The 22,728-nt window shown below is 48.7% G+C and overlaps 3 protein-coding genes and 1 long non-coding RNA gene across 11 annotated transcripts in view; 3 read left to right on the top strand and 1 right to left on the bottom strand.

Moving 5' to 3' along the window:
* LOC137484828 (paxillin) overlaps window positions 1-5,440 on the top strand; it is a 59,051-nt gene extending 53,611 nt beyond the window's left edge. For all 6 annotated transcript variants that reach the window (XM_068208955.1, XM_068208956.1, XM_068208958.1 and 3 more), the window contains 5 exons: window positions 1,084-1,254; window positions 1,600-1,773; window positions 2,329-2,410; window positions 2,761-2,909; window positions 4,890-5,440. In XM_068208955.1, coding sequence (XP_068065056.1) covers window positions 1,084-1,254; window positions 1,600-1,773; window positions 2,329-2,410; window positions 2,761-2,909; window positions 4,890-5,156 — 843 coding nt within the window. In that variant the 3' untranslated portion in view covers window positions 5,157-5,440. The remainder of the gene's footprint in view (window positions 1-1,083; window positions 1,255-1,599; window positions 1,774-2,328; window positions 2,411-2,760; window positions 2,910-4,889) is intronic.
* LOC137484831 (uncharacterized) overlaps window positions 1-8,309 on the bottom strand; it is a 35,231-nt gene extending 26,922 nt beyond the window's left edge. The window contains exons 1-2 of the long non-coding RNA XR_011005059.1: window positions 8,273-8,309; window positions 1,078-2,089 (exon numbers count right to left, since the gene is read on the bottom strand). This is a non-coding gene — a long non-coding RNA (uncharacterized lncRNA). The remainder of the gene's footprint in view (window positions 1-1,077; window positions 2,090-8,272) is intronic.
* Window positions 8,310-8,493: 184 nt separating this feature from the next.
* On the top strand, window positions 8,494-12,107 carry RPLP0 (ribosomal protein lateral stalk subunit P0). The gene is made up of 8 exons (XM_068208961.1): window positions 8,494-8,609; window positions 8,841-8,944; window positions 9,335-9,510; window positions 9,608-9,695; window positions 9,951-10,097; window positions 10,529-10,714; window positions 11,370-11,510; window positions 11,874-12,107. Exons 2-8 carry the CDS (start codon window positions 8,891-8,893, stop codon window positions 12,036-12,038), a joined length of 957 nt encoding a protein of 318 aa, XP_068065062.1. The 5' UTR covers window positions 8,494-8,609; window positions 8,841-8,890; the 3' UTR covers window positions 12,039-12,107.
* Window positions 12,108-12,379: 272 nt separating this feature from the next.
* GCN1 (GCN1 activator of EIF2AK4) overlaps window positions 12,380-22,728 on the top strand; it is a 38,304-nt gene continuing 27,955 nt past the window's right edge. The window contains exons 1-17 of one of the 3 annotated variants that reach the window (XM_068208953.1): window positions 12,446-12,494; window positions 14,165-14,267; window positions 14,885-14,948; window positions 15,527-15,658; window positions 16,215-16,323; window positions 16,960-17,058; window positions 17,138-17,272; window positions 17,747-17,815; window positions 17,897-18,005; window positions 18,408-18,482; window positions 18,741-18,869; window positions 19,093-19,143; window positions 19,546-19,644; window positions 19,916-20,089; window positions 20,994-21,146; window positions 21,905-21,997; window positions 22,622-22,697. In XM_068208953.1, coding sequence (XP_068065054.1) covers window positions 12,477-12,494; window positions 14,165-14,267; window positions 14,885-14,948; window positions 15,527-15,658; window positions 16,215-16,323; window positions 16,960-17,058; window positions 17,138-17,272; window positions 17,747-17,815; window positions 17,897-18,005; window positions 18,408-18,482; window positions 18,741-18,869; window positions 19,093-19,143; window positions 19,546-19,644; window positions 19,916-20,089; window positions 20,994-21,146; window positions 21,905-21,997; window positions 22,622-22,697 — 1,688 coding nt within the window. In that variant the 5' untranslated portion in view covers window positions 12,446-12,476. Of the gene's footprint in view, window positions 12,495-14,164; window positions 14,268-14,884; window positions 14,949-15,526; window positions 15,659-16,214; window positions 16,324-16,959; window positions 17,059-17,137; window positions 17,273-17,746; window positions 17,816-17,896; window positions 18,006-18,407; window positions 18,483-18,740; window positions 18,870-19,092; window positions 19,144-19,545; window positions 19,645-19,915; window positions 20,090-20,993; window positions 21,147-21,904; window positions 21,998-22,621; window positions 22,698-22,728 lie in introns of all 3 variants that reach the window. The other 2 variants (XM_068208952.1, XM_068208951.1) reach the window with 2 other exon arrangements.

Genomic DNA, 22,728 nt, shown 5'->3' with positions numbered 1-22,728 from the left:
GTCTGCCAAGGCTTGGAGCATTTGGAGCATGTCCCTGCTCCTTTGGCTGTGTTGGCGGCAGGCTGGTGGGCTGTTCATAGGAATAGATTTTGTCTGTTTTCATTTACTCCCTTAGTAAAAGAAAACGTGCTCTAAACCAAGCTTCTTTGCATGTCCCAAAAGCTGACAGTAGCTATGGCAGTGCCAAGTCAGCTAAAATAATCTCTATTTCCTTGTTGGGGGTTGTCTGCAAAGGGGGCTGTGGTGGCCAAGGAGAACATAGGCTTTGTTTATAAGTTACGAACCTCAGTAAAACATTCTACCCTCCTCTGGGAAGCCTTTCCAAGCCGTGTGTGCTCTGGTGGTGTGAGTTTCAGAAACGGCCTCTGAGACAAGCATCCAAATCCCCTTCTCCCCACTGTTGCATTTTCAACTACAATACACCTAGCAGCCCTAGGGGATGCACTGCCTTCTCTGCTGGGGATGCACTGCCCTCTCTGTAGGTAAACAGCAGCCAGCTGGGAGGGAGTTACTTCCTTCCTGCTTCCAGTTGCTTAGCTCAGTCATGGGGTGAGAACCACCTGAGAGTAAGGGAGACGTGGCAAACAGATGTGCAGACGGTGGTGCAAAGGGAGAAGATTTTCTAGCTGAGAGGGAGGTGAGATGAGGGAGAGAAGAGCATCTCTATCAGAGAGGAGAGGAGAGACAACTGAGAGCAAGAGCATAGGAATGGAGAGAGGCCAAGGAGAAGGGGCCCTCTGGATGGCGTCTGCTTTGTCAGCTGGCTAGGAACTGATGAGGTAAAGAGAGATTTTTGGCAGAGGCTTAGAGAGCACTGTACTGAGTGCCTGGGATGTGCTGGTGACTTTTGCTGTATGTGCAGTGAAAGAAAATCAAATTCTCAGTTCACAGCTCTGCTGTTACATAGCTCAGTTCTCTGCATGTCTCTTGTGTGTACTTGATCCTGGCTCTCACCAGCTTCTTCAGAGAGCATAGCTGACTCCTGCCTGTCTCTCCAGGGGAGTCATTGGCAGCAACAGCGGGCATTTATCTGATAAGCATAGCAGCATTCACCTTACAGTATTTGTTTTCTCTTACCTGCAGTTCATGGCGCAGGGAAAAGCCGGGAGCAGCTCCCCTCCATCCACAGCCTCCAAGCCTGGCAGTCAGCTGGATACCATGCTGGGAAGTCTTCAGTCTGACCTGAATAAACTGGGTGTAGCTACAGTTGCCAAAGGTGTCTGTGGAGCCTGCAAGAAGCCTATTGCTGGGCAGGTGAGTTGAAGGTGCTGCCTCATTGCTGAACCTTGGGCTGCAGCTGGGAGTAATGGGGAGGGCTGTTTCGTGAGGCTGGAGAGACTGGAGATGCTGGAGAAACTGAAGTACTCTATTTATCCACTGGCTAGGTACGCTGTAAGCTCCTCCAGTGACCTCTACCCTGCCCCTGAGGGACTGCCCTCTCCTGAGATGATAGGTAATTCAGTTTTCATGCTACCCCAGTCCAGGGCTCACTTGAGTAGTAGAACTTGTCATTCTTGCTGACCTCCAGCTGGGATCTTGTCATGTGGTCTAGGGGAGGGGGAGATAAGAGTTGTTCTCCAAAATCTCTTTTCCCAACAGGTAGTTACAGCCATGGGGAAAACCTGGCACCCTGAGCACTTCGTCTGCACCCACTGCCAGGAGGAGATTGGGTCTCGGAACTTCTTTGAACGGGATGGGCAGCCCTACTGCGAGAAGGACTATCACAACCTCTTCTCTCCTCGCTGCTACTACTGCAACGGGCCCATCCTAGATGTGAGTTCCTTGGGGGAGTCATGGTGATGGCAAATTGCTGCAGGCCTAGGTGTGAAAATTCCACTTCACCCATGTATCCTGGGTGGAAGGTTTTGTTCATGGATTTCTGTAGTTGTTTTGTCCTTCCTTTGAAAGGGAAACAATTGGGCACAGTCAAATTCTTTCACTAGTGAGTGGAGTTGGTTGCTCTTACCTTTGCTGAAGTTCCTTCAGAACCCCACATTGCTCCATCATTCTGGTAATGATTCCTCAGCTTTTGTTGTTGGTAGCCTGTGGTAACAGGCACCAGTGCTGGTCCTTAGGACTGGATGGGGCCCTGTGTAAGGGAGGAAGCAGTGCCTAAGATCCTTTTAGGGTAAAAAAGTGTGCAGTGGGAAAGTCTGAACGAGCCAGAGGCAGGGGCAAATTGACTCTGCTCTCTAAAGGACAGTCTATTTTAATGCTTGACTTGCTCTTGTCAGCACCGACATTAATGTGTTCTTTCCTCTCTCCAGCCCCCCTTACTCACCTACAAGTCATTTACATGACCTCCACTTTGTGTTTTTTTCTGAACAGAAAGTGGTGACGGCTTTGGACAGGACATGGCACCCTGAACACTTTTTCTGTGCTCAGTGTGGAGCTTTCTTTGGACCTGAAGGTATTGCTGGTTTATGCAAGGGGAAAGCAATCTCCCCTCTGAACTGCAGATGAGGGCATGAGGCAGAGCTGCTTCTGGGGAACAGCCTGAGGCATCACAGGGGAACTAGTGGAGTTCCAAGGGAGCTGTTGATGGGGGAAGGGTGGTGCCAGTAATAACAGCTTCTCCCTGGGGAGGAAGAACATGCCTTTGCTGGGATGGGAAGGGAACAGAACAAGAAACAGCTCTAGCTGCTGTGTATGTTAGCAGGAGGAAGGATGATCCTACCCATATGGGTTACCCTGCACAGGTTTTGTGGCCACAGGTGAAAATGGGGAGCTGATCCCTCTGCCTCTCCTCTCTTCTGGCAGGATTTCACGAGAAGGATGGCAAAGCCTATTGCCGCAAGGACTACTTTGATATGTTTGCTCCCAAGTGTGGAGGGTGTGCCCGGGCTATCCTAGAGAATTACATCTCTGCCTTGAACACCCTGTGGCACCCCGAGTGCTTTGTCTGTCGGGTAAGAAACCCAAGGTCCTTTGCTGCTGCTGTATGACCCCTCTTGTTTCCACCCTGAGGCATCTGGTCCCATATCGGGGTAAGGTGTCTGTGGGGTAGTGAAGGGCAGCCAGCCCCACAACATAAAAATATGCCAGCAGCTTTCTTGGTCTTTGTCTGTTAATATTAAACTTTGGAGTTGCTTTGCTCTTTCTGTTCCCAGCTTTAACTATGGGCTTCTGCAGCAGCTCACAGATAGAGATATTTTCTGTGACCTTCAAATAATTATAAGCTGAGCTTCTCTCTGAGCACTTGCCTCAGCAGTCAGATTTTGAGGATATTCCTCTCATGCTCCATCTGAAAATGTAAACTAATGAGAGTGACCTTGTTCAGACAAACATGCAAGTCAGTGAAATAGTGGCAGGCTCCATACAACAGGCATAATAAACAGGAATACTGCAGATTAAATGCTTGGCACTCTTTCAGAGAGCATTGCAAATATTAACTCTTACCGTCCCCAAGAGATGAGCCAAATCAGCCACTGTTTCCTAGAACGGGAGAGAAGGCAGAAACCAGATCAAGCAGCCAGAACTACAAGCTGCTGATTCCTGTTGTGATGCTCAGAGCAGACAGTCACTGGCCTGTTGGGACTGTCTGTGGCTCCTGCAGTGGTGTGCAGAGTGAGGCAGAAGCTGTGCCTGACGGGGCTGGGGGGGCTGTACCTTCTCATGCAGAGATTCAGACTCTGTCAGGCAGTTCTGTTTTCCTTTCTCCCTCCTCGGCCTGAATTAGTGAGGCCAGCACAGATTTTTTCCAGGCCACAAGATGTGATTCTCTTCCTGTTTCTGCAAAAGCAGAGCAAACATTTCAGCTGTTCTGCTGGCTGAAGGAAGAGACCGTCTACTGAAGTAACTGTCAGCATTGGTAAAGTCCTGGACTCGCTGCAGGCAAACTGCATGCTCCTGGTACTGCAAGTGTTTAGCTGCCCATGGCTCTGCATGCTGTTTGCTGGACTCTTGTCCACACGCTGGGAGTCAGCTGTGTGTGATACTCAGTGTCCTCCCTGGGGAAGAGGACAGCAAAACCAGGATTCAGGAAACTGGCTCCTCTGGGTCTTGCTGCTGATATATTTGGTAAATCTGGCAATGTCTTAAACTCTCTCCCTTACTCTGCTGCCTCAGTTTCCCACTTTTACAAGGAGAGGAGTCTCCCCAGTCTGGTGGGGATAGTGGGTGCTTCTGTTGCAAGTTCTGCAGTGAAGTGTCCTCAGCTGCCTGATGCTGAGGGTGAGGGGGAGCAGCTCTGGACATTTATTTATTAGCACATAGCTGGTGTATCCTCTTCCCCTTATCTATTTATTCAACATCATTAGCACTATAGAACAAACAGTTTCTCCCAGCAGTGACCCATGTGTAACTGGTGGAAATATTTCAGGCTGGACAATCTTTTGCAGAGTGTACCTGCCTAATGCCAGCCATTCTGGAGCGGTCACTCATAAAGATTAATTGTGCCTGTTTTTCTCAGCTGGAACCAGTCCCATGCTCATCAGGATTCTGCTGCATGAAAGTCTGTGTTGGTCCTTTCTTCTGCTTGCTCTTGTGGAGAAACTGGAGTGAGGAAAAAAAACAAAAAAACCAACAGGGAAAGGTGCTGCAGTGTTTCCCATCTCAGGGCAGGAATGTTCTCCTTTTTCCTGGCTGGATACATCTGCTAGCTCATCCATAGTATTTTCTTTGTCGAAGTGAAGCCAGCTGGGTGAAGGAGCTGATTAATTCTCTTGCTTGTGTCTGTATCTGTCCATTTCTCAGTCTTTTTTTTTTTGGAAACTCTTCATGATGGACAGTTTGGCTCAGGATAACTGGACAGTGCTGAAAGGCAGCAGTTCACCTGCCCACAGCACAGCTGGGCTGTGCCATAGAGCAGAGGATGCTTGTAGAGCTGCCCCCTCCCCACCACCCCAGCTTCTCATACAACCTGTCCCCTTTGCTTTCTCCTGCTGCAGGAATGTTTCACCCCGTTCGTCAACGGCAGCTTCTTCGAGCACGACGGGCAGCCCTACTGCGAGGTGCATTACCACGAGCGCCGCGGCTCGCTCTGCTCCGGCTGCCAGAAGCCCATCACAGGACGCTGCATCACTGCTATGGGCAAGAAATTCCACCCAGAACACTTTGTCTGTGCCTTCTGCCTCAAGCAGCTCAACAAAGGAACCTTCAAAGAGCAGAACGACAAGCCCTACTGCCAGAACTGCTTCCTCAAGCTCTTCTGTTAGAGGCACTATAGATGGGCGCTCCAGCATCTTTCTGCCACCCCCTTGGCAGTTCTGTCTCTCTGAACATTACTGTGATTTAGGAACCTTACCAGGCAGGGGAGGAGGGGGGTGGGGGGTGGGAAGTGCTGTTATGGAGAGGCAGTAGATCCAGAGATGAGATGGACCATTAAACTGGAAACGCCCTTGCTGTGTCTCAGAAGAGAGAGGCTGACATCCCTCATTATGGTGTGTGTGTGTGTCTGTGTGTGTGACTGACAGCTGAGCTTAGCTCGAGGGCTCTAACAGGGAGATTTTCCCAGCCCCCTCCTGGCAGCAGGAGGCTTTGCCAGTACATTTCAGCCTGTGTCAGCTCTCTGAGCAAATAGTGACACTTGCAGACAACACGACCCTCTGCTTTGACACTTCATTCTCTGGCTTTTGCCTGCACAGTGAGGCCACCCTGTGACTTTAGTGCCACCCTGGCTCTCCTCGCAGAGTTACATGGTGTGTGTGACTTGCTGAGACTAGAGCATCAGCACAGGCAGCCAAGACCCTGCAAGGGTTTCTCCAGTTCCATTACACTGTAAGGAGATAATACCACTTACTCTTTTTTTAATTAAGAGGAATCAAGATGTTACTGTGTGGGGTGTTTTTCTTTTTTCCCCTAGTTTGTTACTCCCTTTCTCAATGCCTTTTCTCAGCATACTGGAGCAGGAGGTGGGGTAAGCCCCAGCCATCCCTCAGCACTGTTGTGCTCTCCTGTGGGGACATGCCGTGCCAGGCAGCTCCATAGGCACCCAGGCCAGCTCAGGGAATCTGCTCCCCTCACCTACTGCTCCTGGGAGAGGAAGAGGCATCACCCCTTCTTTAAACACAGGTGCAGAGAGGTTAGAGCAGCCTTTTTCGTCCAGCCCTGTCATGAGTGAGTGTGACGTGTGTGTGCTTATCTGGCCTGGAACTCTCCCATCTATCAGGGCCTGAATCTATCACAAGAGTGACTAGAAGGAAGGGTTTAAGAAGCCAGGAAAAAAAAAATCCTAAATGTATATCCTTTCTTCTTCCTGTTTGCTAATGAGACCTATCAGCCCCTTGGTGTTTCCCTTTTCTGTGCTCTTGTTAAACATGTTCTACTGAGAGATGCTACAGCAATAACCTTTTATATTGACTGTTACTGGTATAACGAGTCCTGGGGGTCAGGTGTGCATGACACACTTGGAGTTTTACTATCAAAGTGAATACTGTATCCTATCTTTGATAAGAACTGTAGATTTCTACACTGATTTTGAATTCATATCTAATTTACTTTTAATCCTCTTATACAGAAATTGGTTTTGAAGTGATTTTAAGAAAGCAACTTTTATATCAAGCTGTGCTGTTCTAGGCAGTGTGCCAGTTGTGCTGGCTTACTGCATCTATAATCTCAATGCTTTATTAAGCCTAACTAACATTCAATATTTCCTTTTTGTTGCGGGTTGGGAGGGGCTGGAATCTATGGGCAAGGGAACATGACTTGTATTTTTTTCCCTAGCACAGGCAGGTGAACTGTGAATAGATTTGAGTTTTGGGGTTTTTTTTTCCTCCTCTGGGTCACCTAAAGGTATAATTTTGGTTTTTTTTGTAACCTATAAACTGCTGTATTTGAATCACCTGCCGTTCTCCCAAAGCCCAGCTTCCAGGATGTTAAAAGTGAGTCTTAATATGATGCTAGGGGGGAAGGAGTTCAGATTTTTTACCTTGGTTTCTCTTCTTCAGCTGCCTGAAACCAGAACAGGGTTAACTGGGGAAGGGGCTCCTTTCCTTCTGTGGAAGAAAGGTCTTGTGACTGACGAGAAGAAACTGGGAGACAGAGTCTGTTCCTGACTAGCTGTGCAGCTTTGGGCCAGTCACTAAACCTTACCGTGCCTCAGTTTCCCCATCTGTAAAATGGGGTCAGTTCAGGCTGGATTTGTGAGGTTATTGTGAGACCTAGTTCATGTTTGGTAAAGCACTTTTAGGTCTCTGACTGGAGGGTGCTGTGGAGAGGGAAGTACTGCGCTGAAATTCCCAGTGGTGTTCTGTGGTACCAGCCCTGGGAGCGGGGTTTGGAATTACAGCTGCAGGGAGCTGCAGCTCTGTCACCATTGGCATCCAGTTGTGTTTGCAGCTTGGTAGATGCATTATAGGGGTCCAGGGGTGGCTGTGTCAGAAACCAGCCCTGAAACCCATGGGTCACTCTCCCATGTAACCTCATCACAGTGCTGCGCTGCCCTGCTCAGGTCACTGAAACTGTCCCACGGATTTCCCCCAACAAACAAACCTCAGTGTGTGGGTGTGAGGCCAGAGGGAGCTGTGGGAGCGCTGGAGCTGTGTCAGCTGGGCTGAGCACAGCTGTGGGAAATTCTTGAGTCAAGAGTCCTTGTGCATTTGCCTTTTTAAGTCCATTTGACTTAAAATGGATGTTCCTAAGCTGCCTGTGTTTATCTTGCTGGATCGGTCAGCTTCCTTGGTGCCGCTGAGGGGACACACAGCTGTTGCGCGCAGATGCTGGAGAGGGGTGAGATGTTTCTGGCACTGCCCCTTTGTGTGACACCTGCAAACTGTGTAATCCGGTGCCTCAGTTTCCCTGTCTGGGGAATCTTTAACCTACCTCACTGCTAGCTGAGGCTTTGTCAGTGACACTTGTGGCACACCTGGGTGCAGGGTGCTCTGTGGGGTGAGTGGTGCTGAGAGGAGGCTCCTCTGGCCTTAGTGCTTAACCGAGACGATGTCACACTCACCTTCTGCCTTCATCTGGTGTCTGATATGCTGGGATGCCAAATAATTAGCATCTGATGCTACTCTGCCAAATAATGCCTGGTGGTGGCTGCGGCCGCTGTGGGTGTCCAGAATGCCTGTTCGTTCAGTGCAGATGCGGTTTTAGGGTAGCACAGCCGCTGTTGGGGTGTAGGGGTGCTCCGGGAGGGTGTGTGTGCGCCCCCGGGCCTGGCGCTACCCCTGGGCCGGCCTTTCACAGCGTGTCCGGGCTGAGCTGGAGGAAAACTCCGCAGGGTCGACAGTTATTTGATTCTTTCCTGCCTTGTAAGCTTCTAACTCCGCTATTTTTTTTTTTTTTTAATCTCCATTTAAAATTCTTGCAGTTACGCCAATAAAATCTTTACCATTATAGTCACGCCTGTGTCGCGGTTGTTTTCCGCCCCCGAGCTTGTGAGGGACCGGAGCCCGGGCGGGCCCCTCAGGGCTGAGGGTGGGGGGGGGCAGTGCGCTCCTCCGGCCGCCAGGGGGCGGCGGCGCGCGCCCGCCCGCCCGCTCTGCTGCGCCGCTCGCGCCTTCCGCTGGCGTCGCGCGCTGCCCACAGAGAGGCGGGTGATTGACGCGGAGCGCAGCCAATGGGCTGAGGGCAGGCAGCGCCGCGGCGCTCTGCGATTGGTCATGAGCCGCGGTATAAAAGGGGACGGGCCCGCCCTGCGGCCCTTCTTTCCCGGAGCCCTCGTGGAGGTGCGGGCGCGGTGCGGCGGCTCCAGGGCCCGGGCGGGGCTGGGGCTGGGGCTGGGGCTGGGGCTGGGGCTGGGGCTGGGGCTGGGGCTGGGCGGCCGCGCCGAGGGGAGCGGACCGCGACCGGGAGCGGGATCCTGGGCTGAGGCTAGGCTGTGGGGTTGGGAGCGCTGGGCCCCAGGGCGGAGGGAAGGGAAGGGTGGGGACCCACCTGAGCCGCTCTTCTCCTGGCAGGTCCTAGCTCGTCTTTAAACCCACCGGGCGATCCTTGGAGCACCGCCGAGATGCCCAGGGAAGACAGGGCTACGTGGAAGTCCAACTATTTTATGAAAATCATCGTGAGTGTCGACTCGGAGCCCTCGTGGGGCGCTGCCGGGGCAGGCTAGGGACAGCGGGAACCGGGCGGGCCGGGCTGTGGGGGCTTTTAAGAGAGATAGGTGAGTGCTATGGGGTGTCTGGACGAGCTTCTAGCACCAGGAAGCGATCTGAGATAGTCCAGATCAGGCCTCCTGAGAATTTGCCGTGGTGCTTGCAGACTTGTTCAGGGATGTGACTCGATGGCTGAGTGAAAGATGCAGCCTGTGGCACATCCAGCCTCATTTGGAGCTCATCATTCTCAAACTTCTGATAGGCTTTTTTTTTAAGTTTTAATGTGTTGCGGTTTTAATGTCGCTCTTGTGCACTACTCTGAATTTCTTTGTATAGTTACAGTGTGTGTTTTGCTATAGCAACTCCTGGATGATTACCCAAAATGTTTCATTGTGGGAGCAGACAACGTGGGATCCAAGCAGATGCAGCAGATCCGTATGTCCCTGCGTGGAAAAGCTGTTGTGCTGATGGGGAAGAATACGATGATGCGCAAAGCTATTCGTGGTCATCTGGAGAATAACCCTGCTCTAGAAAAGTGGGTAATGCTGCCTGAGGGTACTTCTGGGTCCTCTGCCTTGGAGGATGGGAGGTTGTCTAAGGAGTAAAACTGAAGGCTGTCATCTTTTCTTCAGGCTGCTGCCTCACATCCGTGGGAATGTGGGCTTTGTCTTCACTAAGGAGGATCTGACTGAGATTCGGGACATGCTGCTGGCTAACAAGGTAAGGGAGATCATCTCTCATTGCATGTTTATGCTGAGATGGAATACAAAATAAAACTGAATCTTCACGGGGGACAGGAAATCATCAAGGGTTGGGAATTGGCCCTTGCAGTCTTAGCCAAACTGCTTAAGTTCAGGTGCCTCACTTGTGTGTGCCTGGGTGCTGTCCCTCATGGAGGAGCACGTCAGGGAGGAGGTGATCCCACAGGATCTGAGGTGAGAGCATTCTTGCAGCTTCTCGTCTCTCCCCTCTCAGGTGCCAGCTGCTGCCCGTGCCGGTGCTATCGCTCCTTGTGATGTGACTGTGCCAGCCCAGAACACAGGTCTCGGACCTGAGAAGACCTCCTTTTTCCAGGCCTTGGGCATCACCACAAAGATTTCCAGAGGAACCATTGAAATTCTGGTCAGTGAGCTGCAGTTGTTTGAGCTGTTCCTTGACTGGAAGGCCTTGATTGTGTGGCAGCTGAGGGAGCTGTGAAGGCCAAAGCTCTCATTAGTGCCAAGATACTGTATGAACAGTGTGATTATTGCAGTTTGGGATCTGGAGGAGGGATCTTGGCTTCAATGTGCAGCGTGGGGGGATTAAAGTTCTCCATCAGATTTCCATGGGTAGGCTCTGTCAGAGGAACGTGCAGGTGAACTACCTGTAGGTAATGCACGAAAGGTGCTGCCTTTCTCTTGGACTTTATGTAGTCAGGGGCTTTCTCTGCTTGTGGAGCTGAATGTGGAGCATGTTGGTTGTGCTTACTTGCTCCTCCAGTTCCACTGTCTGTTTTTGTGTCCCACTGCTTTGACTCGCTGGAATTTCTCACTCCTTTTCCCTGATCTCCTCAGAGTGATGTGCAGCTTATCAAGACTGGAGACAAAGTGGGTGCCAGTGAAGCCACCTTGCTCAACATGCTGAACATCTCCCCGTTCTCCTTCGGGTTGGTGATCCAGCAGGTCTTTGATAATGGCAGCATTTACAACCCTGAAGTGTTGGACATCACCGAGGAGACCTTGCACAAGCGCTTTCTGGAGGTGAGTGCCACAGCCCTGTCCCTCGTGTTCTGCCTTGCTGCTCTGGGAGCCAGCACTGCCAGAACAAAGTGTCCTGTCTGGTATTTTCCATGCGCTCCTCTGGGAGCTCTCCCTGGTTCCCTAGAGAAACTGTGTGTCAGGGAGTACCTTCCTGTAGGATTCTTCATCTGAATCTGCTTCAGAAATCATTTGAGGCCAGTTAAAATCATGGAATATCCTGAATTGGAAGGGCCCCACAAGGATCATCAAGTCCAACTCCTGGCCCTGCACAGGACACCCCAGCAATCCTACCTTGTGCCTGAGAGCATTGTCCAAATGCTTCTTGAGCTCTGGCAGCCTTGGGGCCATGACCATTCCATGGGGAGCTTGTTCAGTCCCTGACCACCTTCTGGGGGAAGAACTTTTTCTTATTATTCCACTTAAAACTCCCCTGACACAGCCTTATGCCATTCTCTGAGGTCCTGTCACTGGTTACCAGAGAGCAGAGGTAAGTGACATTTAAATACTGATGCCTTGATTTCATTGGAGCTGTTACCTGTGTGTGTTGCATGCTTTCCTTTCTGTTGGCAGTGTAAAAGTTGTCATCTGGCCATCCTCTGCTGTGATTTCTAGGTTATTTCTCAGACCACAGAAACACAAGTCTGTCTCTTCGCAGGGTGTTCGTAACGTTGCCAGCATCTGTCTGCAAATTGGGTACCCAACCATTGCATCCGTGCCCCACTCCATCATCAATGGGTACAAGCGTGTCCTGGCCGTGGCTGTGGAGACTGACTACACCTTCCCACTGGCTGAAAAGGTAATGGCTGGCTCTGAGCTCTGCAGAGAGGGGTGTTAGAAGTGCAGCCAGGCACATTCACAGCATGTCCCCTGGTTTGAGAGGACTGGTACACACCTGTGTGCGGGATGTGTCTGGGGAAGGGGCACTTGCTTCCTTCCCTGTGTTATGTACATATGGCAGGAGAAAGCTGATTTATCTGGTGTTCCTTCTTTGGGGCTGAAAGCTTAGCTGAAATGTCTTTGGTTCTTCATATCTGCTACTGATTAGTGGACCCGTTTGGATTCTGGCAAAATGCAAGCACTGCCTTTATCATTGCAAAGGTTCGGTCCTGCAAAATGTTTTGTTCCCTGTGAGTTTATGTTTTTTCCCCCACTTTTACAGGTGAAGGCCTTCCTGGCAGACCCCTCAGCTTTTGTGGCAGCTATGCCTGTGGTGGCTGAAGCAGCTGCACCTGCTGCTGCCGCTGCCGCTGCTCCAGCGAAGGAGGCTGCGAAGGAGGAGTCGGAGGAGTCTGACGAGGACATGGGATTTGGTCTCTTTGACTAACAGCAGCCACCCTCTGCCTTTGTCAGAGTTGGCCCGATGGGAGAAATAAAAAGCTATTTTCCACCTTCATGTGTGCCTGCATCGATGGTGTAGTCTCCGTATCAGCTGGGGTTTGGGAAAGGCGTAATCCGAGGGGCCCTGCGCTCCAGGGCAATGGTGGTTCTCGGGCCGGGGCGCGGCAGGGGAGCGGTTGTGCTCCGGCCCCGGGTGCTGCAGGGGAACAGTTGTTCTCGGGGCCGCGGCGCAGATCTCCCCGGCCGGGCCGAGCACAGGGCTTGCCCGCAGCACGTCCGGGCAGTGCGGCCGCCTCCGGTCCGGTCCCGTTCCGACTGCCCGCGCGGCGGGGCCGGGGCTCCCGGGACGGGCGGGCAGCGCCCATCGCCGTGGCGCCGGGCCCGCCCCGGAAGCCGCTACCGGTTCCGGGGTCGCGGTGGAGCGATGGCGGCCGACACGCAGGTGAGTGTGAGACGGGCCGCGCAGGGTCCGCCGGGGCACGGGAGAGCGGCGGGGCCGCGCCCGGGGCCGCGCCTCGTCCCGCTCGCGCCCCGCCGCGCCCTCGGCCCGGCTGCGGGGCCCGGCCCGGCGCCCGAAGCCGCCCGGGGACGTGGCAGCCGGGGCGGGCCCCGCCGAGGCGCCCGCAGCGCGCCGTGCCCGGCCCGCGGGAAGGGGCCGCCGCCGGGGAAGCCGGGCGGAGCGGGGGCCGACCGGGCCCGTCCCGATGGAGGCCCGGCACGAGCCGCATGCCCCCTGGCTGCGGCACCGTGTGCGGCTGATCCCGGTTCGCACCGCCCGGCCGCGGTGTGACCGCTCCCTGTGCCCCGGCTGTGGGACCGCCGGCTTCTTCCGGAGGGGCTTGGGATGTTCCCAGAGCAAATCCCAGTCTGCTCAGCATCCGGTCCCTACTTGTACAAATACTGCCTTGGTGCTCTGTATTGGTTTGCAGAAGCATTGCTGGTATGCTGGCTGTGTAATGTGTACATAAACATCCTAAAAAATTAAAATAAAAAGCAAACTGGTGAAGCCTGTCCCAGTGGCTTTTCCGTGGAAACTCAGCGAGGTTTTGGAGTTTTTGTAAGTCACTGAGATGCTGGTGAGATCCTGTAGTGTTATACAAAATTTATAATTTTCATTTGTAGACTTAGGATAATTTTAACACGTTTTTCATGTCATTCCCTGTTCATCATTAAGCAGCATGACTAAGTGCAGCTTGGATTGAGTTTGCATATGATGAACTCATGTAGTTGAGAGCTTTGAGAGAAGAGCAGGTCCATAACAGGTCCATAACACCAGCTGGTTTGTTTGGTTCTTGTGTCAGTGACGTTGTTGGTCATCCTTTGCAGCTCAACCCAGCCTTGCTGTTCAGAGGTGCAGCACTGCTTCCAACCAGGTTTTAAGGGGACCTGTGGGTGTGAAATGGTGCCAGTCTCAGGGAGGTGTGGATGGACTTGAAAGGCCAGGAATCCACGTGCAGGATTAGCCTTCCAGCACGTAGGCAAAAAGCTTCACTGAAAGCAGCTCTGAGGAGCTCTTTGAAGAAGATTGAAAAGGGAAGGAACAGTTTTCTGTGAGTTTCTAAAGACATGCTCTGGCTTTTGGAAAGATGATATAAAGTTGCTCAGTTTCAGAGCTGAATTTCAAAAGCCTTTCCTGGAGACCTGTGCTTTGGTTTATGTAAATGCAGAAAACCTGGGTGTGTAGGTCTCCCTGGGTTGTCTGCAGTTTGAGTGCCCCTTCAAGACTACCTGGACTCAGGAGATAACATCCAGGCAGAAACTCCTTTGAATTCTGGAAGTTACTATTTTTTGCTTTGAAAGGTCCTGTACTCCAGATTACAGGTCCTAGCTCTTACTCCGTGTTACTTTTAGAGGGGTAAGTGTCTCTTACAGAGCATGAGAGCACAGATAAGAGCACAGATAATTGGAGAGCAGTTGTCCCTCAGGCCTGGGAAAGGAGTTTCACAGTGTATGAAGCACAGTGACCCTTCCTTGGTGGATGAGATGGTGGATACTCACATCTGGGCACTAAGAGGTCATGTGGCAGCAAGTGACACGTTCTGCTTGCCCTAATTTATGTTCTGTGGGTTGATATCAAAGGCAGTCTGGTGTTTTTTTGCTTTGTGGTTTTAGATTTCTGACACACTGAAGCGGTTTGCAGTGAAAGTAACTACAGCCAGTGTGAAGGAGCGGAGAGAGATCCTCAGTGAGCTGGGAAAATGCATTTCTGGGAAAGGTAAAAGCTTGGGAGCACTGTTCTGCTTACCTGGGTGGAGGAGAATGTTAAAATGTTTTGTTTCAAAAGGCTGCGTGAGGGATATTTGTTTGAGGGAGGAGGCTGGCAGCGTTTGGAGCCAGTGCTCCATCACAGGGTTAATTCCAAGTGTGGGATTTGTGGGTAGCACAGAACCCTAGCTTTTGGTACATCTGCTTTTTGTAGTCAGTAGTTGTAGCACTGTGTATGTTAGTTCTTCATTAGTATATCAGTTGAGTTTCTTTCATGACTCTTGGCTTGTTCTTTTAGTACTCATGGAATATTTGGATACACATATGTATAGAGATGGGGAATGTGGAAGATTACAGATGGTCTTAATAAAACAGCTGAAGCAAATTTTTTAAACTTACTTCTCTCATTTTCTGAAGATGATTGTGTTTCATGTGTTCCAGTTTTACCATTATTTGTAAAAATACATATAAAATGTATAAAAAGAGCAAACTTTTACTGTGATTCTTGCAAGTAATTAAGTAGATGCAAGCAGTTTACTGATTTCAGTCACGAAGTGAATCATGTTCATGTTGAAGATTAAGAGCTCAGTGATTAATGAAGAAGTATTTTGAAATACATTATTACAGATCTCCCAGAAGGTGCAGTGAAAGGCCTTTGCAAACTCTTCTGCCTTACTCTGCATCGATACCGGTGAGTAAATTGATGTGGAAAGGCTATATTATGTAATCTGTCAGTATTTAGTAGTTAAATTGGTCTGGAGTGTCTGGAAATGTTAGCATGCTGTGTCACAGAGATGTATATGACACCAAAGAATGTCATCTTGTAATTACATTCTCAGGGGAGGACTGACATTAAAAAGTTTTACAGTATTTGCCTTGCGTTTCACCTTTAATTTTGAAATTCAAACTTTAATCCTGTGGTTCAGTTTGCAAGAATGAACACCCATGTTCTTGTGAAGCAAGACTGAGCTGTCTTTTAGATGCCTTTTAGAAAATTTTAGGTGGGATTAAATCATGGTCTGTTACAGAGGAGCTGTTCAGAACCCATTTTCTTCTACAATCTGCCGGAGGGCCTCCACAAAACTGCTGTCACTTGAGGAAGGGAATGGAGGTTTCTGACAAAAACGTCTCCACTGTGCAGAACAGAAAGGATGAAATAGTTATTAGGCTGACTGCTGAAGTGAGAAAGCAGAGCCCTTAGTGTGGTGCAGGGGTGGTAGCGGTGCGGTGTGGCAGGTTTAGGATGTTCCTGCTCCGTGTTTGTCACAGGGATGCGGCGTCCCGCAGAGCCCTGCAGCTGGCCCTTCAGCAGCTTGCAGAATCCCAGCCGGAGGCCACAGCAAAAAACCTGCTGCACTCACTTCAGTCTTCAGGGATCGGCGGCAGGGCTGGAGTGCCCAGGTGAGTCGCTTTGTGTGGAAGCAGTTCTGAGTTGCTGGTAGTTCCTCCCTGTTCAGAATGAGGCTTCTGCTGCTGCTTGGCAGAGGTGTTAAAAGCCTTTAGAGACAAAGCTCTTAATGTCGTTCAGATGTTCCTCTCTTACCTCTTCCATGTCATCTGGGAAAGCAGAGGGAATATCCAGGTATAACTGCTGGTGGATTGGGGCTGAGTTACAGTTCAGCCTTAAACTTCCGGTCTGGGAAGATGAGGAACAAACTCTTTCAAGAAGAAGTCTCCAGAATTACTAGGAAACGGAATTTCATCACCTGTCAAATGTTCAGTTACCTCTTGTGCCATTTGGAAGCTTTGAGTGTCAAACCAGAACTGAAACAAACAACTTCTGAGGGCTGACTATTTCCTGTAAAAACTAAGGCTTTAGCTGCATTTTTGTGTAATAAATTTGCTTATCAGTCAGGTGCTGCTCTAACTTGGGCAAAATGGATCTGTAAAGGTCTAGTAGGTGTAATTTATATCCTAGGAAGTGTAGATTTACCTCCCTCTCCTGTTTGTACAACAGTAAGAGCAGTGGATCTGCAGCCCTGCTGGCACTCTCCTGGACATGCCTGCTTGTACGCACAGTCTTTCCAACACCTGACAAGAGACAGGGAGAAACATGGAAAAAACTGGTAGGTTCTTTAAGGTTTACAGAAATATCCCATCGCAGATATGGACTCAAATATTTCTAATGTGTTTAAGTTGCTGCAAACAATTCTGAATGTAACTGAAAACACCAAATTGGAATCTAGGTTTAGAGGGAGATTTGGTGTATTGTGATCTCTCTCCTGTTCCCCTGGAGAAAGCAGGAGGTGTATAAAGCATGAGTGGGGCAGTCTTGCACCTTTGCAGTTGTTCTACGTACTGAGATGGCTCCTGGAGCCTGCAGTGTGACAGGAAGTCCTTGTGCCTCCCTTGAAATATCTCTGTATGATACTCTGTCATACAGCTTTTGCCTTCCTTTCACTTCCTTTACACAAACGTGTGACTGTGCTCATAGCACACTGGGATATAGTTGGAACAGATTTTAAGAAGAGATGTAATCTGTTTTCAGTGTTTCCAAAACTGTTAGGCATGGTTCTGCTCGAGGTGTGGGATGAAAGCAAAGGCAGCTTTGGAAGAACTTAGTTGGAAAAAACTGAGATGATCTGAAAACTTAAGCAGATTCAGCTAATCATTGACAATCATTGACACTTGGCAGTCTTGTTTGATATGAGCTCTCTGAGAAGCAGGTGCACAAAGGTTTTTTTGGCTGTTGCCTTTGGCAGGTGGAGGTTCAGTGTTTGCTCCTTTTGGAAGTCCTGGGAGGCTCTCACAAGCAGGCGGTGGATGGGGCTGTGAAGAAATTGAACAGGCTGTGGAAAGAGGTGATGTTTACACTATGTGCCATATTCTACAGCTGTTCTGTTCTGCAGTGTTAATGTGCCTTGCTTTTTCTCTCTTAAGAACCAGGATCTGGTGGATCAGTACCTATCTGTCATTCTTGGGCTTGAACCAAACCAGAGTTATGCTGCAATGCTGGGACTTGTGGTGCAGTTTTGCACAGCCCAGAAGGAGATGGATATTATTAAACGATACAAGGTGAATCTGTTGTACAGCTTTTTTGGGGGGGAAATAAGAAGCATCACTTGTTACCATGAAAAAGGGACTGAATAGATGACTTAGTGAGGCTTGTACTTTGCATCTGCCCTGATTTCACTATCTGTCAATTCAGTAGTCCTGCACTTCTGACTGAAACAGCTGGGGTATGTTTAGAGAGGAGGTGCCAGATATGTGGCTGTTTGGTGTTACCTGTGCATTTCTGTGGATGTCCAATACACAGCTTCCTGCCTTGTCCCTGTTGTGGGAATGAAAGGCAGCATGAGTGTTGGGCTCAGGGTAGAGCAGGGAGCACTGGTCTCTGCTTGACTGGCTCATGTGAGGGTGGAAGGAAAGCTTTCAGAGGAGCAGGAGGAGGTGGAGGAGATGGGGTGTCCAGCTTGGCACCTGATGGTGTGCCGGGAGCTAAGTTACAGGTTGAGATGTGGCTGTAATCTGGTGTTTCTGCTTGTTCAGAGTGCTCTCCTGGATTTCTACTTGAAGACCATCCTTATGAGCAAGACAAAGCCTCAGAAGCATGTGCTGGTGAGACAGTGTTTAGAGCTGCTTGTGATGTTGTCCCACAGGCAGCACTGTCCTGTGCTGAGTGCCCTGTCCCCTTTGCAGGACAGCTGTTCTCCGCTGCTTCGCTACATGTCCCACGCCGAGTTCAAGGACTCTGTTTTGCCAACTCTGCAGAAATCCCTGCTGCGGAGCCCTGAGAATGTAACTGAAAGTGAGTCTGTCATCTCTGCATTGCTCTGTCAAAGAGCCTAAATCCTTAGCACTCTGGAGCTGTTGGGGCAGTGTCACTCTGGGCTATGCTTTTGGTCCCCCAGTGCAGGCAGGATTGTCTGGCATCAAGGGTTAGATGTGGAGAAGCAACATTTGTGGTGTGATCCCAAGTGTCAGGGTATGTGATAGCTACTGTTTGCACTGAGGACAGGATTTCACAGCCGAGTGCTAAGAATAATCCTGGATTATTCTGTTCATTGGGCATCAATTTCAGCAGGTTTTTTTTATTCCTACTCCTTACTAACCTGTCTGCTCTTGATGTGAACTGTGGGAAGAGTGTATTACAATGTTAATGGTATATCACATTTTGTTAAGTAACTGGTTTTATCTCTTGTGTTGTCAGCAATCTCTTGCTTGCTTGTATCTGTGAACCTGGATCTTAGCCAGTATGCTCTAGACATCGTGAAAGGACTGGCCAGTAAGTACTCTCACTTCTGGAGGGAATTATGAATTCAGAATAAAGCTTTCTGCAACTTCCTAGCTGTACCTACAACAGCTTGATTGCTGCTGAAAAGGTTGTTATAGGTGGGAGGGAGGATGATGCTGTAAATTGGAACTGGAATAGTTCACATGATGGTTCCAGAAGCTGCATTAAGCCACAAGTAAAGATAATCCTTCCTTGCTGATTTTATGCAGTTTTTTGTAAGGATCTCTTGGCACATGTGTTATTTTTTAGGTCACCTGAAATCCAACAGTGTGCAGCTGATGGATGAAGCAGTTGTGGCATTAAAGAACTTGGCTCGGCAGTGCAGCGATCCTTCGGCTGTGGAGTCGCTGGGCAGGCACCTTTTTGCCATCTTAGGGGGTGAGTAAATTGTAGGATAAGCAGTGGGGATGAATCAAGGTTTGACAGCCTCAAGGAGTTTTGTGTATGGTATTTTCTGTTCTCTTTACTGCCTGTATGGAAGGGGTGGCTCAGCCTGGATCCAGGATAGTGGGGCAAGCTTTTGTGTTTTGGAGGAGATTCTTGGTGTAACACAGAGCTGTTGCCTGTAATCACCTGTCACCTTTGTGTTTCTTGCTGGCAGGCTCAGAGGGGAAGCTGACAGTTGTTGCTCAGAAGATGAGTGTCCTTTCAGGTGAGGATCCTAGAAGAGAGCTGCTTCTCTGGTAGAAGAAATTGAGCAGAAGGCTGAATGGAAGAGATCTGTACCTCAGTCTTTAGGATTTCCAGCCTATCACTCTAAACTGGGTGTAGTTGAAGCCATAGAGGGTGCTGAATACCACATACCAGTTACTGATTTTCTATTCAAAGAAAATAATTGGCTGGTAGGCCAAAAATTTTCTTCAAAGAAGATGACTTCCACCCAGAGTGAAAATGAAGACAGAGATATGGCAGTGTGGTACATGGTGGATCTGATATCCAGATGTAGTGACAAGAGATGTCTGTGCAAGGATTGAAGTGTGAAGGGTCGTTCTTGATTGGTTTTAGATATTGTGCTGGTAGTTTGGGAATTACTGAGAGAATTCTGTCCTTTCAGGGATTGGCAGCCTTAGTCACCATGTGGTTTCTGGACCCTCCAGCCAAGCTCTGAGTGCAACTGTGGCTGAGCTTTTCATCCCTTTCCTGCAACAAGAAGGTGAGACCTTTTGCCTTTGTTCTTGGTTTGCTAAGCTGCATTCATCTTGAGCAGGGTTTACACATGGTTGTTCAAGATTAATCTGGATTCTTGCCTGCTGTGTAAGAGAATCTATTGCCCTGTTTTGATGAGCAATCCCAGGGAGACTGTGCTGTGCCTGTTAGAAGCACGTGTTCTTTTCCTGCATCCTGATGTTGTTACCTGCTTTCTGTTTTATGTTCTGTGCTTTCTGCAATTGCTGAACTGATGTGAGCTCTGTGTTTCTCCCCAGTCCATGAAGGCACACTGGTTCATGCAGTCTCTGTCCTGGCTCTTTGGTGTGTTCGGTTCACCACAGAAGTTCCTAAAAAGCTGGTGGAATGGCTAAAGAAAGCCTTCAGCCTTAAAACCTCGACTTCAGCAGTGAGACATGCCTACCTGCAGTGCATGCTAGCCTCCTTCAAAGGTAAAACTGGATAGCTGTTAATAACTTGGTTGTGGGGCTTAGGAGGAGAGTTGGCAACCTTTGTACTTCCTGATACAGAGAGCTGTGCAGATGAGGAAAGATTTTGTAAGACAGTGTCTTTTTACTGACCTCCTTCATATTTCTCCTTAACTCTTTTGCCTTCAAGTTTATAAAGTTGGTTTTTTTCATTGTATAACTAAAATCACTGTCCATCATGCTGTCTTTCATATATCTCAAAGTAATTTTTGATTGCTTTATTTTTGTCTTACAACTAAATTCTAGCTCAGGGGCCATACTTCTGTTTTATATAGCACCCAGCACAGTTGGATCTTGGTCTCTGGCTTTGAGTTTTGGAAAGTCTAAAAAAAATTTCTGTGTTTGAAATGAAGAACTCAAGAAATTATTCTCTTTTGGTGATCCTCTCAGGATTGACATCTGTTGGTCCTGCCCCCTTTGACTGCAGCATTTCATCCACATTTGTAGACCTCTGGGGTTCCTTAACTTCTGAATGTTTGAAGTGAAACAGATGGTCATGGCTTGCCAGGAATTTGCTTTCCCTCTCTCAGGGAAACATTAATCTTTGAAGTCAGACTTCCTGTGATTTGAAGTGATTTGTGATTCCTTTAATGTAACTGAATTAGCATTTTCTTTTGCATCCCATGAACAGAAACTTAATCTATTGAGATGGGACTGTTCTGTCTATGAGAAAAGGACCGAAGTGGTTGCCACTGAGCTTTTCATAGTTGCAATTTAGTGATAGTGATTGGCAAATACTTTGGGAGATTCAATGTTCCCAGTGTGTGTCTGATTTCTCTCCTTGTCTCCTGGCAGCAGAAATAATTGATAGCTGGGTTGTAAAGTGAGGACCATGCTGTTTTGTAATGTGTCTCTTTTATCCCCTCAGGTGACACATTATTGCAGGGAATGGACTTGCTGCCGATGCTGATCCAGACAGTAGAAAAAGCAGCATCTCAAAGTACTCAGGTTCCCATGGTAACTGAAGGAGTTGCTGCAGCTTTGTTAATCTGCAGGATGTCTGTAATTGAGGGACAAACTGGTAAGGTCACAAAACAGCTGGCAGAATCTAATATAAACAGGTTCTGAGGGTTGACACTTCTTGACAGTGTGCAGGAGCTACTATTTTTTAATCTGTGTATAGTTGCTACATAGAGCATCACTGATCTTCTATAAACCAGGGAAAGATTAATTCTCATCTTTCTCATTTATATCAGTGAAGAGTTCTTACTCTCCCATGGCTTTAAAAACTCCAGCTTCCGTTCACATAGGAAAATATTCCTCTTTATTCTGACAGAAGATGTTCACCCTGGCCTCACATGGTTGGATTTGACTGATGCATTGGAAGTATTATTTGATTGTTATTTGGGTAGTGTTTTTACAAACCTTTGGAAAGCATAGGGACTGGAATTCCGTCTCCCATTAGAGGATATTAAAAGAGCCCTCTGAGTTCATACATCTGCCAGGACATAAAATCAGGTGTGTTCTACCAAAAGCAACACATCACTTCCCTCCTCTTCTTTACATCTAGGAAGGTTTGCCCTATGAAAGATTAAGGTGAATTAGACTTTACATTTCACACATATAAGTCAGAGAAAGATATTTTTGTCATCTGGTGGTTTTTGGGGATGTTGACAGTTCTGAATGAGAGAAATGAGAGGCTTTAGAATTGAAGACCAGTAAGGCTAGAAGTAACTTGAGGGATTTCAGGAGAGAGAATTCTACTGTATTTTATGTACACTGATGAGTTCTGACTTATTTTGAAACATCCTTGATGGACATATGTTCTTTTCCTGTCAGAGTCTAAGCTGAGTGGTTTCTGGCAGCTGATTTTGGATGAGAAAAAACAAATTTTTACATCTGAGAAGTTTTTGCAGTCTGCATCAGAGGAAGGTAAATTGGCAGTTACTGTATATCCAGTTCCTCTTTAACTGTGTTGCTTAGTACTTGACAGCTAATGTTGTTAGCCCTGTTCTCTATCCTTGGAGGATACAGTTTCAGATTAAAAGGAGCTGTGTACTCTTCAAGGTACATCTACACTAGCTGTAGCCTAAGCTTGAAAATGAATTAATTTATTTCTCGATGAACCTGAGTTATCACTCATTTATCATTCTGAATGATAAAGAAATGGAAGGGCCTTGTGATAGCTGACACTTGGTACCCGTTTCATTGCCACTGAAGCCCTTTTGGCAGGGCTCAGGAATTAACAGAAGCACTGAGCGTGGTGTTTATAATTTGGTTTGCCCTGTCAACTTAGACCAAAATAGGTCACACACAATGGTCAGGAAAATTGTTCTGGGATCCAGCTAACAACATTTCAATGAAATCATGGTTCAGTTCCCAGTGTTGGCAGTTCTGAGTTGGATTTGTCTCTAGCTTCAATGAGAAGATTATGTAGAGGCTCAGCTTGGGGAGCTATTTTAATGTGTCCTGTTTGCTGTTCATTTGTTTTCAGGTAAAAAAACCTGTTTCCTTATGAAGTCTCATGCTGTTTTAAATATTTGTCTTTTCCCCCAGCCATGTGCACAGTGCTGCAGCTGACAGAGCGCCTGCTCTTGGATCATGCACAGCGGCTGCCTGAAAGCAAAGTTCAGTACGTACGGTGCCCTTGCTGTCCCTGATCC

Source organism: Anomalospiza imberbis, chromosome 18 (genome assembly GCF_031753505.1).
Source record: "Anomalospiza imberbis isolate Cuckoo-Finch-1a 21T00152 chromosome 18, ASM3175350v1, whole genome shotgun sequence".
In the NCBI taxonomy this organism is placed as follows: Eukaryota; Metazoa; Chordata; class Aves; order Passeriformes; family Viduidae; genus Anomalospiza; species Anomalospiza imberbis.
Note: the sequence above shows the minus strand (reverse complement) of the source record. Positions and strands in the feature narration are given on the sequence as shown.